The sequence below is a fragment of the Lutzomyia longipalpis genome, chromosome 1 (assembly GCF_024334085.1).
Source record: "Lutzomyia longipalpis isolate SR_M1_2022 chromosome 1, ASM2433408v1".
Classification (NCBI taxonomy): Eukaryota; Metazoa; Arthropoda; class Insecta; order Diptera; family Psychodidae; genus Lutzomyia; species Lutzomyia longipalpis.
Window position 1 is genome coordinate 12,227,179 of NC_074707.1, and position 13,409 is coordinate 12,240,587.

The 13,409-nt window shown below is 42.9% G+C and overlaps 4 protein-coding genes across 5 annotated transcripts in view; 1 reads left to right on the top strand and 3 right to left on the bottom strand.

Annotated features, from left to right (window-relative positions):
• LOC129788207 (probable Rho GTPase-activating protein CG5521) overlaps positions 1-9,281 on the bottom strand; it is a 626,970-nt gene extending 617,689 nt beyond the window's left edge. Inside the window, exons 1-5 of one of the 2 annotated variants that reach the window (XM_055824272.1) lie at positions 8,814-9,275; positions 5,519-5,629; positions 5,400-5,417; positions 5,142-5,313; positions 17-5,062 (exon numbers count right to left, since the gene is read on the bottom strand). In XM_055824272.1, coding sequence (XP_055680247.1) covers positions 17-5,062; positions 5,142-5,313; positions 5,400-5,417; positions 5,519-5,629; positions 8,814-8,919 — 5,453 coding nt within the window. In that variant the 5' untranslated portion in view covers positions 8,920-9,275. Of the gene's footprint in view, positions 1-16; positions 5,063-5,141; positions 5,314-5,399; positions 5,418-5,518; positions 5,630-8,813 lie in introns of both variants that reach the window. The other variant, XM_055824273.1, reaches the window with a different exon arrangement.
• LOC129790073 (luciferin sulfotransferase-like) overlaps positions 1-13,409 on the bottom strand; it is a 767,385-nt gene that overhangs the window by 617,689 nt on the left and 136,287 nt on the right. The gene's annotated exons all lie outside the window — the stretch shown is intronic.
• Positions 10,523-11,804, top strand: LOC129790339 (uncharacterized). Its single transcript, XM_055827820.1, has 3 exons — positions 10,523-10,740; positions 11,125-11,221; positions 11,287-11,804. Exons 1-3 carry the CDS (start codon positions 10,630-10,632, stop codon positions 11,658-11,660), a joined length of 582 nt encoding a protein of 193 aa, XP_055683795.1. The 5' UTR covers positions 10,523-10,629; the 3' UTR covers positions 11,661-11,804.
• LOC129789739 (dimethyladenosine transferase 2, mitochondrial) lies at positions 11,676-13,387 on the bottom strand. Its single transcript, XM_055826771.1, has 3 exons — positions 12,742-13,387; positions 12,541-12,680; positions 11,676-12,477 (listed from the first exon to the last, which is right to left on the bottom strand). The coding sequence occupies exons 1-3, from the start codon at positions 13,385-13,387 to the stop codon at positions 11,818-11,820; spliced, it is 1,446 nt and encodes a 481-aa protein (XP_055682746.1). The 3' UTR covers positions 11,676-11,817.

Consider the following 13,409-nt stretch of genomic DNA (forward strand, 5'->3'; position numbering starts at 1 on the left):
AGGAAAATAAACTTACAACTGTTGATAGAAATTAAGTGAAGTTCTCTTGGCACGACTGGCATTGATGGCTGTAGCTCGAACGAGTGTCGCAAGGCATGCACCCCCAACTACGGCTTCATCCCATATTGGTCCAAACCACGGGACGTCAGCTTTGCGATTGACCGTCACGCGGAAGAGGCCACTTCGCAGCGGATAGACAACAATGAGGACATCGCAGAATTCCGTGGGAAGAATATCACGGCGGTAGTCGCGTGAATGCTCACTCCAGATGATGTGCACCTCATCATTGCCCAGATGGCGTGTTTTGTTGAGAATCGCCTCTGGGGTGTCGGAGGGCATTCGCGTGGCCACGTGGTAGATGGCCTCGAGGAAAGGTGTTGCATAGTACGGTGCCGTTGAGCCACATCCCGTTCGTGGGAGACCACCGAGGAAACCATTGTGGGATTCAAGTTCAATCTCCCACCCAAGAGCCGACACAAACATCTCATACGTGCTGCTTCCACACGTATTCCGGAGGATACTATTCTTATCCTCCTGCCCCGCTCCGACGTAGATTACGGCCATTTTGTGCGTCTCTCGACATTTTTGCGTATCAAGATTCCGAAGTTCACGCAGAAGTTTATCAGTGCGCGTCAGAAGATTCGTTCTCTGCCTCTTCTCCCAACTAGCCAGCCCCAGATGGCTGAAGAGAAGTCTGCAGTAGTGAAAGGGTGGATCCCCTCTCCCGGCTGAACTCACACTATCCTCCAAATTCTCATCTGTGAAACTATCAAATTGCACATTGTGGGAGACACTGCACGCACTGAGGGCTGAACTGAAGCTACTATGCCTTGCAATGTAGTCCTGTTCAATGTTTTTCTGATTGAGAATAATTGATATAGCTTGTGTTTCAATGTTATTCCCAACGGGTGTGGGACCAGCTGTATTCAATGGGGTTCGACTGACATCCAAACATTCGGGACTTGTGTGCCCAATATACTGCAGTAGATCATCTAATTGATCCAAATCGGGTTCGAGATCACTTGCAACGGGTAGTTGACCCGGTGGACGATGCCTCAGCGTATGCCTAACTGGGGGCAATGGCATCCCCACAATTGACGTCAGTGGATCCAGGGAAACCATAAAATTATTCTTTCCACCCCCAAAATTCTTCGTTTGCGACGAAATTCCCGATGAGAGGGAGCTGTGTTGATCTGAGAACCGAAGTGAACTTGCACCATGCTGCATGCGTGGCTCTCTGTAGAGAACTGATGCATCCCAACATGCTTTACCATTTATATCGCGCAACAGAAGACGCACCTGCCGATCAGCCGTAACAAGACCCGCCGTTATCCCACCACCCGGAAGTTTGAGCGTTGGCAATTCCACAAAACTCGCCACGAGGTTCTTATTCAGCATGAAAAGCTGCAAATTCGGTGCTGTTAGAACTTGTGGCGTACCCAAATCAATGGACTCCCTGGCATGCACGGGAGCAGCATTACTTGGCATCAAACTCAAATCATCCTGTTCATCCACCATTGAACTCAATCGTGATGCCCCAATTCCAATGGGAAAATGCCCCAAATTCGTCACAAGATGCATTGCAACGGTCTTTGCGCACAATCGAATGGCAAAGAGGCAATTCTGCGTTGTTTCCGTCGTTTGGTAGCTTGGCTCATTGTTCAAATGCTCCCGGGCATCGTCAACGGTGATTGTCATGTCGAAATCCTCATCAGCCGTGAGGAGTTTCACCCGATCGAATTTTGTTCCCGTGGAAATGTGATGCAACACCCGGAGAACATTCATAATAAGCGTGCACCCCCCATCGGCACCATTTGACGTCTCCTGGAGAATCTTAACTGGGGTTTGCATGCAGAATTCCCCAAGACAGAGCAGTAGGGAATTTATCACCACCTTATCACTCTCCTTGGGATGACTGGTGTTCTGAATCTCCAACGCCACGCACAGAGCATTGACAATCATCTGCGGGAGACGCTCAATCTTTGCAATTGACTTCCCCTTTTCCGCGCACAACTTCAGTGTTTCCGACGCAATGCGGGCTATTGTTCGATTTTTGAATTGAAGTGCCTGAAGGATAATTTGCACAGCTTCCGTTATCCGTGGATTGATCACAGTCTGCCCATCTGGGCGCTGTGACGATTGGGAGGGAATTTGCTGCGTGAATCCCGACGCAGTGGCGGTAAATGCGGAGAAATTGGATAAATTCTGCACAATCCACTGCCCCAGGGCAGCAATTGCAATGCATCTGGCTTTGGATGTTGGCTCACGGCGGGCACAGCGCATGATGACATTGAGAACGTGCTCCTGGAGATCCGGACACTCCATCAACTCCACATGGGGGCCAGATGGATTGAGCACTGGCTTCGGGAGGGATGTCTTTGGGAAGCAAAGAAGCGATCCAAGGAGCCCAGCAACTTCCGAACGTGGTGCATGACTTCCGCAATTTGATGATGTTATCAGGACGGTGGATGCATGCACCAAATCGAGCAAAAGAAGCGTATGCCCCGGTAGAAGGAGACTCAAAAAGCGTGGTCCACCCAGAAAACGCAGAGCTGTGTAGGCCAACTCACGATCTACACCCGTTAGAGCTTGATGGAGGGCACTGTAGAAAAGTGGCAACTGCGTCATTCCATTCAATTGAGAATTCTTCACCATTGTACAGAGCAGCTGCAGCGCACAGACTTTCCCTTCGCGATACTGATTATCCAACGCCAAGGCCCCAAAGCACCAGGGTGCTATCAGTCCAATAGGGGGCACAAGCGCCGGTGGTTGTGGGGTTGTTTGATTGTCATTCGTAATGCCCTGATTGAGACGAATCTTTATCAAGCTCGACGTCATATCCACCAAATGCCTAAAGATCTGTGCATGCAATTTGGGGCTCTGAATCTCATTCACATCCCCCAGGGCGCCGAGCATTCGCTTCCACATAATTGCCGCTACATCCGGAAGCCATCCTCTGGCAGCTCCACCAGCTAGGATGGATCTCCGGTCGCTGGAGACATTGCCATCGTCTTGCGTATCAATACTCGATGAATCCCCGGTCATCATATCAATTTGCAACGGGGAATCCTTAATGGAACCACCCTCAATGCCACTGGAGGCTGTTGGGGATGGACTCCGGGAATCGTGGCGACTATCATCACACCTCGCCCCATCGCCGGGTGGTCGAATGGAGTCCAGGGAGAGAGCTCGCCTCAATGTGTTGGATTCCCCACCAGCTGCCTGAATGGATCGGGATGTGTTGAGAGCTTCGGAGCTAATACTTAAATTGGTTGGAGTGTTGGAGAGCATACGACTGAGGGAGTGTTCAACATTCACCGGAAGTGGGGGTACTTTGTGATGTTTCAAGCGTTTGCGGCTCCTGAGGCGCTTTGTATTGGGTGCCAAACTACCTTCGCTGTAGCTACGATTGAGAGCCGGTGTTCCTGGGATGCTTCTAGCTTGATTCCCAGCTTCCCTGGCCTGCTGCCCATTGGCCCCCTCGTCAACATGCTCAATTTTCGACGAACTCGGCGTCGTTTGTCCCTCACAAGCACTCTGCTGATCACTCTGCTGCCAAATTGACACTCCACGTCTTCTCTTCCCCTTGCTCTCAGCCAAACGATCAAGGGGCAAATCCTGCAGATTTAAATTGTACACCTGCCTTGCAAGAACCCTCGTCAGTGTCTGCATTGTTTTATCCCATTCAATTATCAATTCCTCCCTGTGCGTTAGCGACGACAGCACCGAGAGGAATTTCTCCCACAGGGCTGTATTTACGTGCACATTCGTATGAGCTCTGATCCACGTAACAATGAGAGTCTGGAAGATTGGCTGAGCCAATCTCCCGCCCAGGGTGTTCTTCTTCGAACTCGATGCATTGTCACTGAGAATGACGGAAGTTATTTGCAGCAGAACCATCAGCAATTGCTCCCAACTCCTCCCATCCATTCGCGTATTCATCACCATGGTGCGATAGATGTTGAGAACTCTCTTGCAAATGTCCGTCTGCTCATCCAGTGCTGATGTTGTTATATCTCGTGATTTTGACTGGAAGATTATGTTCAGCTGTTCCGTGTGGATCATAAAGACATTTGATGCATGCGTAACAAACACCTGCAAGACATTCTGCAGTCCAGCACGAATAATGAGATTCTCCTTGTAGATAGCACCAATGTATGAGTCCGTGCGAAGTCTCTGATTCCTGTGCACCTTCTCCCCATGCCCACCATCCTCATTGGGCTCCAGGAGGAATGGCGGTGGTGTGTTACTCATCCAATCCCGATATACGGCTATTGCAATTTTTATTGCCTCAATTTGTGCTTTAGATGTGTAGCCCAAGAGGAAGGCCTGCCTGTAGACTTCGTGGACAAAATTAACAGTCTCACGTGTCGAGTAGAGCACATCGCGCACCAATTGTGCCTGAGAAAAGCCCATTTGACGCAGATTCCACAGTAAACTCGCATTCTCACCAATGTCTTCCTCCATGGCAATACTGTCCATTCTATTGTGTGCCCCCTTCTCGTGTGTGAATCGTGACATCCAATTCACCAGCACCACAACACACGAGCTCATCACCTCGTCGCGCCGGCTGATTGTTCGCATCATCGGCAAATCCAATTTGGGCTCATAAATTGATGTTGTGTGATCGAAATTGGGACAAAATACCGGCAAATAGACTTCCTGGAATCGATTCAGCAGGAAGTGGAAGCTCCGCATGTGCTTCTGGGGCGTATTCTCGCGCCACTTTATGCACCCCGTGGCCTGAACCATGCAATCCAGGAGAATCTCCAAACCATCGCGTGGATCCGGAGCTGCGGTGCGTTCATTCGATCCTGGCGGCAGAAGGGGCGATATCTCAGGGCTCCGCACCGGATGGATGCCGGTGTCGTGAAAAACAGACGTTCCCATTTCTAATTTCATATTGGGATGATTCAGAATGTCCGTTGCGGCGTATTCGGTGTCCAAATTCAAACCAGCACCCTTCTGGGGGATACTCAATCCCGGCACCAAATCCGCAAACATCGTGTGCACCTGCGGCGGAGCATTCTCCCCCATTGCCTGGTACCACAGCAGAAAATACCTGCAACGACAGTTCCGTCGTTAAAATCTGGCTCATTCTTTTGCTCTCCTCAATCGCTCAATCTGTGCAATCAACCCACCTCACGCCTTCCCGACGGAGCTTTACGCTGTTCCCAGGATGAAGTAACTTGTTCATTATCCTCCCCAGCGAATGACATTGCCAGCGCTTTGCAATCAGCTCCGGCAGCAAACACAGGATCTTCCCAAGGAGCCATAGTGATCCATCCAATTCCTCACGATGCGCTTTGTGAACTACCAAAAGAATTTAAAACAAGGAAAATTAGCACAAAAAACATTCTCAAAACACCTGCAAACCTCATTAATATGCCATCATTTACCAATATGAAATGAGAGCTCTGCGGAGGCAGCATTGAAAATGAATTAATTTTTATTTTATATTCTAACAAAATTCAAATTCACTACATTTTATGCAATAAATTATTGTCGTCCACCTTACCTCTTTGTTTTAAATTTGATTCAGCTTGAATGAAGGTGTCGTACAGGACGTAGTACACGTGACTGTAGTTGCTTTCAAAGAGAGACTTTGCCTCCTCCAAATCCACATGATCTGCAAGAGAAATCAAAAAAGTTAAACAGAAGGTAAGAAGAATAAATAAAAATCGTATTGATAAAGAATTTATCAAAATATTGTTTAGAGAGCTCTTCTGTAAATGAGCAATTAAGTGCTCAATTAGTAAATATTTACTCGCATGCAATATAAACAGCAAACAAGCAGAAATGATTTATTTTTTAAGAGCTCTTGGACGTTGCAATTCGGTAAATTTGATTAATTTCCATATAGAGTGATTAACTAATTATAAATAAAATCCAATGAATAACTTTTAATACGCCATAAAACATTTCTGCCCACCAACTTTCTACTTCATCCAATAAAGTCCAATAATTTCTTTGCTATTCTTCATTTTCTTAAAAAAAAAAAGAGTTTTGCTTCATGAAGAAAATTCCAAAAAAAAACTTTCAGAGATTCTTCAATATAATGAGAAAAAATTCATAAAACAAAATTATTTAAGTCTAAATGATTTTTTTTTATTTGTTCTGCTTTAAAAATTCATATTTGCAGAGCCTAAATGAATCATGGCAATTCCACGCGATGATTCACATTGAAACGCATAATTTTTTTTCATGAATGTTTTTGAGAAATGAAAACAAATCGCCAAGTTTATTCATCTATTAGTGAATTTAGCAATTTTAATTTAAAACCAGTTAGGCTACTTAAAATGCAGCAGATAACAACTAAAAATTATATATTCAATCTTTTCAATAAACAATATAAAATAAAAATTAGAAAACTTTGGATATTTAAGATATTCTTTAATTAGTTTTCCAACAATTCTTTAGGTAATTCAAGTTAATTTAGGTAATTAAAGTTTAGGTAATTCTAATATTTGAAGTTCCCTTTCCAATATTTGGCGTTCCTCCTTCTAAAGTTTACCATTTAACTGACTCTAATTCAACATTTTGTCGTTTTGAACGCCATTCGGGACATCAGCGAGATAGAATTTTCGCAAAACATAAAAAGCCGCTCGCAGTTTAAGTAATCTAAGTTTTGATCAGTATTTGGTTATTAAAAAAAAAGCAAAAAGACATAATAAGGATTCAGAAAATCGCTTTTCTACAGATCAACGTCAGAAGTTGGTTATCATACCAGAACTTGATAGAGCTTCTGACGTTGACCAATGGAAAAGCGATTTTCAGAATTTTTGTATACATTATCCTACGTCGGTCTAAGAAAAATTTGATAATTAAAGTGTTGCGGCAGCCTGGGAAAAATTCCAAGAGTAAAATCGCACCTTCGATCCGGAGGATCAGTACTAATTATATTGTGTATAATCGACAGGTGACGATTCAGAGACAATTTCCCAAGACAAAGTATATCAAGTAATATTTCTTTCAACTATATCTCATTGAAGGTACCTACACTCAAAGAAGCCCCCAATAGTCTCAAGGAAGATCATTAATCTCTTTTCATTAAACATATACTCCAAAGGTAAAATCCTCCCCAAAAGTATCCTGGCAGGTGTAGATATGTGTGATTCTGGACAGAAAAAAAGAGGACGACCTCAAAAGCCGATCGAAGAGTGTAGTGCCCTTTCAAAAGGAGGAAATCTGAAAACCCAAAGGCAAGTGGGCGACCACAGAAAAGCTTTGAAAAATGCAGCATTTTAAGAACATCAAAAAGAACCATCAATTTTTGGTTTAAATATTATTGCTGAAATGTTCTTACGGACTGCAAAGACAAGATTCCGAGAAGAAGACTGACTTGACAGAGTTAGATTTGAAGCCGCCAATAGAAGAAGGGAGTAAACGACATATGAAATCATATGAAATCATAGGGCGTTTACTCCCTTCTTCCATTAGGGGCTTATATTGATTAAAAAAAAAAAAAAAGAAGAAGTCAGGCGCGTAAAAGTTAAAAACTTTGAAATAACATTTTGTGGATATATCAACGCTCAAAACCAAAATAAGCGCGAGGAAAATTATCGGGAGATTGACTAGTTTTGAAAGGTCTAAAAATTATTTTTTTATAGAAGTTGAGCTCATCCTTGATCTACACAAAAAAAGCTAGAGTGGTATAAAAAATTAATATAAAGCAAACAAAACTAAATTATTGGTTATCTTCATTTGTTGTGAAATATATCCAATTTAAAGAGCCGGTGACTTGAAAGACAACAACAGAACATCGTTGATTTCCTTCTTGCATACAAATGGGGCATGGATGGTAGTACAGGGCACAGACACAGAGCCTGAGGATCCATCGTTCCTCTGGCTGGAGGTGAATTCGGTTAATTTACTTAATTTGGGGGAACTGAAACACGGGATTTGGCCTTTGGAACTTCCTGACTTTTAATTAATACAACATCGCGGAGACAAAAGCCCCCTTTCTCAGGTCTGCAAGCGCGAGCCAAGGGCCAAATCCCACGTTTCACTTCCCCAATTTTTTTTTAAATTAATTTATAAGAATATTTTTTTTAATGGAAAAGTAAAACCTGAAAGGAACCCCAAACTAAAATTGGAGACAATTATGAAGTTAAGACCAGGAATAAGCATTTGGTCACTTTAGGGGAAAATTTCTTATAAGAAAAATTCAAGTTGCATACAATAGGATTCGGCCCTATCCTTCTCCATGGAGGGTCAGGACGCGTAAGTAAGTAATACAGTTGGATATTCTTAATCAACAAATACGAAAGCATTCCATTATTACAACAGCATCCAAAAACTATCCAGAATCTCAACGGATAAACAAAACAGACACACAGCTGAAAGTTTCTCGGAGGAATGACGCTCCAAATTAAATTAAAATGTATTCCCCAGGGCCCCCTTGAACTTGGGAGCAAATTAAAAACGAGAATTGTACAAAGCAGCACACGCAGAAGCTGCCGCAGTTGCCAACATCGGGTGCTCGACGCCGCCACAGAGAGTTCCAGGAAGTTGTTTGTTTTCGTGCGAGAGAAGCAACGCTCTTGTGTGAGAACGAAAATTCCGCGCGGTGCAGGGCAGCGGAATTGCGAGGCAAGGTGTATGAAATCATCAAGCTGGACATGAGGTGTTTGCTCGCCACAATACAAGAAGAATTAACAATAAAATTCACACATTCCTGCGTGTGTGAGTGCGATGTTGGTTTGATTGAACACGTATTCAAAAAAAAAAAAGGTGAGAGAAAATGCATGGAAAGGTAGCATCCACCTACAAATGGGGCCTCCGCCCGAGGTCGCGTCGATTTCTAAACTCACCCAGAATGGTTTTGAGATGCCTCAGGCGCGTCTGGGAGTCCTTCTTGCAGTCCTGAATCTTCAGGGTGGACTTTTTCACATCAGTATGGGACTTTTTCGTAAACATATTGCTGCAAAATTTCTCTCACTCTGCTGGAGAATCCCCAAAAATCAGGTGCTACACACACCCACCATACACTCCTTTGGGGCACCACTGTGCTGGCCGTAATCTCTCTTTTTTCACTGGGATTCTTCCCTTCTTTGATGGCTTTGCTGCGATTTTTCACGCACAGACGTGGAATTTGTGCAAATAATCGACATATTTTTTTCTCACTTGCAAACAAAAAGGGTTTTGCTTGTAAAACAAACAACAGGTACACAAATTGTAGATTTTAGCCCATCTCCCACGCAAATTCCCATCAGCACTGGCAAAATTTGTATATTTTTTTCTACAAAATAAAAACAAGAAGTTTTTTTTTCTTCTTCTTTCTTCCGAATATTCCGCTAACTTCGTAAAAATGTTTGCCATATGCAGCTGACTTCATGGAATTATGTATTTACATTTTGAAGCTTGAAAAGTTCGTTGGGGAGCTTTTTCTTTTAACTCGTATAGGGGAGAATGGGGTTAATTTAGGAAATTTGAGGTATTTTTGTGATTACGCCAAAATGAGATGAAAAATTCATTTTTGGGGCGCCAAAAGTTACTGGAAAAGCTTAGGAGGGCCCCGGGGAGCTTCAGTGATTTGGGCGCGAAATTCGCCGGATTTTTTTGTGGATTATTGGAAATTTGGAGTACTACGCCGAAACCATTTGGCGGCGGTGTTTTAAGCCAATTTTCTTCGCTTCTATGCAATTTTCTGACTTTTCCTGCCGCGGCTGGCTTCTTTGGGGTCCCCTGCACCTTTTCCAAGGGTTTGTGGGTTTTTTCGCTGGAAAATTCGGCGGGAAACGCGAGAAAATTGTGAAAAATCGAATGTGTGAGGGAGACGGTTAGCGGTGAAATACATCCATCTAATTTTCTCTTGAGCAAACAGTGCCAAAAAAGCGCCAAATTCAAAAATCGCAAAAAAAATCATGAAAATTATATGGAGGCGCTACGAAGGGGAGCTCTGGGGGGAAAATGAAAGTCGTTGGTGAAAACCGCTTGGTATCAATAGTCTCTGTACCAAATTTCACCGCGATCGGACCAACGGTGTAGGAATGCATAGCTGAACAGGAACGACAACATATTCCGAATTGCTTCGTCTTTCAATTTATAAATTCTTCATGATTTGCAACAATTTTTGCATTAAATAATTTTGCAAAAACAATTCTAGACCCTGATCCAGGCGCCAATAGAGAGATAGAGATCATAAATTAAAATCTGTGCCAAGGGGAAGGCTCTAAAAATTATGCTTTTCTAAGAAGCTTCTCTTAAAAGAATTCTCAATTGATTAAATTAATTAATTAGATTCCCCTCTAATCTAATTTATGTGGAGCGTCAGTTTAGATTTTGTGCCAAATTAAAAAAAAAATAAAGGAAATTGAGATCATGAATGCAATCTTAATTTTAAAATATATATTCAGCAATCTCCGCAGGTCAACGATAAACTACACCCATTTATCTGTTGGAATTCCCACTGATTTTTGCCGATTCTGTCTCACATAATGCCCATATTTACATGCAAAGTTTTGTCTTCGTTCAAGCATCCACCACACAGCCACTTCCACAGGCGCCAGCCACTACTGGGAGAGCCAGATCAGTCGAGTTGGAGCACTTGAGCTGGCAAGATTGTCGTTCAACTTTTTTTTTTGCTGGTGCAACATTCTTTTATTGTTCTTTTATTTGCGAGGAAAGATGTACTTAAAGGCTCTCATTGTGCTCTCAGTGGTGGCTGTGGGAGTGCTGGGGCAGGATTTTGGGTATCCCGGTGAGAGTGAGGAGGACAAAGCGATGAAAAATTCACAGGTCAGTTCCCATGGGCATGAGGTCATTGATTGTCTTCTTCGGGTTATCGCCAAGAAATCGCATTGCTCGTGTAAATACACTCGGTGCAATAATTTCACTGACAACCCATCTCTTTTCTCCATTCAGTTAAATAGTCTGAAATAATGTATTATAGAAATTATTTTGAGACTTTGATTTAATCACCACGCGTCACACAAAAAAAAACCGGAATCGAATGTGAATTTAATTAAGAAGCTACACGAGCAACGATTTCCGAGAAAAAGCTCTTCTTCTGTGCACAAAAACAATAGGGAAGACATAAATTTGAATTTTAAAGATCTCTCGGGCGAGGAGGGGATTCACAGTGTGATGTGATAAAATTAATTGACCTACATTACTTTACAGAATAGGAAGCCAATTTTCGTGCCAGGAAGGTGTCAGGAGAATGAATATCTGTATCCGGGAGATCATGCTGATGAGTGGGTGTGTGACTGCAAGCCAGGTAAGCAGGGATAAGCTTTCATCTTGAGCTTTTTTTTGCAAATGAATTTTCTTTCTTTCCTTTAGGGTATGTCTACTATCCGGACAACAGTATGTGCTACTTGGTTTACCGCCAGGGTCCCTGCCCGGAAAATCAAATGCTTATCCTCAGACGGGGCAAGGTGATGCCCGAATGCACAACAAATCCCTGCCGCGAAGATGGGAAGGTGAGATTTCAAAATGCCTGCTATGAACTCCACACAGCCGGTCCGTGCCGTCTACCGGAGTTGAGCAATGTTGTCGGCGTTAATGTGACAACATTGGACATTCAATGCCAGAAGCTCTCTGTGGACATACCAAATCGCTTCACAGAAGACGAAATTAAGCAATATGAAGTTCAAGGCGAGGTACCGCTCTGTGCAAAAGGCAGCAAACGCCAAATAAATGGCACATGTCAATAAAAAGAAGTTAAGATTAAAGAAAAATTATATGCCGGGTGCAGCACTCGTTACATTCCACACACACATCTTGAATTAATTATTTATACATTTACTAAGAAATTAAAAAAATACTCCTTAAGAAAAATTATACAAACAAAAAACGTATTTTACGGCCTTCTCATTCTTCTTTTGTGGGTTTTTCTGTGAAATCCGACACCGTAGCGGTATCCTCCTGTGTTGCTAGCATTTTGAGAAGGTTGCTCTCCATAAGTGCCAAGAATGGGCTCTGCCTGTACTCTGGCCAATTGCGAAATTGCTGAAAGAGCGACAACATTTGCGAAGGCGTCAAATCACCAAATTGCGTGAAAATATTGAAATCTCCACGGTGGTCGGTGTTTGAGATTGATTGACAAGGCTGCACAAATTGTGGAAGTTCCACTGTCGTCTTGGGATTTTCCCCCGTACTGCATTCCTCTGTTTTCTGCGCAATAAGTCGTAGGCCACAGTAGGGAATCCATTTTTCCAGCATCGGTATCACACAATTCCTCCGACTTATCATACTTTGCTTTATGAAAAACATCAATGCCTGCATATCATCGGGAGAACATAGCTCGTAGACCTCTCTCCGTGGAACGATGCGTATCAAATAGAAGGAATCTTCATCAATTGACTGCACTTTTGTTAGCTTGCTGTGCTGTTTGTGATTGTAGGCGTGTGTCCATGGGAGGAAGGCTTTTCGTGGTACTCGCTCAATGAATTCATGCTCAAAGAATATTTGAAAGAGCACCGTCATGTATCTATAGAGCAAATATCCAGCTTCTTTCGAGCACGTTAATTGCTTAAAAAAAGTTTTTCATTGAAAATTCTCTTCCTCAAACATCGCCCAAAGAAAATTACTCACAATATAAACTGATGGGGGAACAATGAAGAACATTTCGCATCGTCCGAATGTGAAGAGGCTACCTTGGTAGACAATTGAATAAACAAGGTGCTTGAAGAAGTTGGACGATCCAGTCGCACCGACTATTTTTGCATTTGGACCTGAGAAGAATTTTTAAAAAATGTTTAAAAAAAGTTAAATAAAAAATCTCCAAATTCTCACCTTCAGTCCATTCCTTTTTAGGCAACGTATCTCCCAGGAGTGTCTGAATGCGATTACCGCCATCCAGCTTGTCTCTATAGGTGAGCTTCCATATCCCCAGAAAATCCTCATTCTTCAGGGAAGTCCTCAGTCTGTTGTTCTTCACAATCTCATCGAGATTTTTCATAAAATTCCCATCTGCCTCAAAAAGATGAATATTCTGTGTGCTGGATTTAAGCAATTTCTTCGTGAGAATCCCAACACCGGGATTTACTTCCACAATTGGTGTATCATCGGAAGCAGCAACAGCTCTTGCAATGACTTCCGCAACAGATTCATCAGCGACGTACATGCATTGCTGTTGGGCACTATTTTGTTTCTTCTGGAAATAGTTTGGTGGGAAGTTTTTGAGAATATTCTTCTGTTTGGCAGTCTTGAAGTAGCTCAGGAGGTATTCTGGTGGATTTTCGCTGTCTGTTATCTTCAATTTCCGCTTTCTTTTCACTTTATCCGGTTCATTTTTGGCTTCAGCAACCCCAACAGCTGTTGATTCTAACCTCAATTGTTGAAAAGCACCCCTATTTCCTTTGTTGATTTTAACTGATGTAAATCTCCTGATGCATTGGCAGGATTGCGCCATTAGGAAGCACTTGGACACAGAAATCATTCCCCGATTTATTTTTTTATAA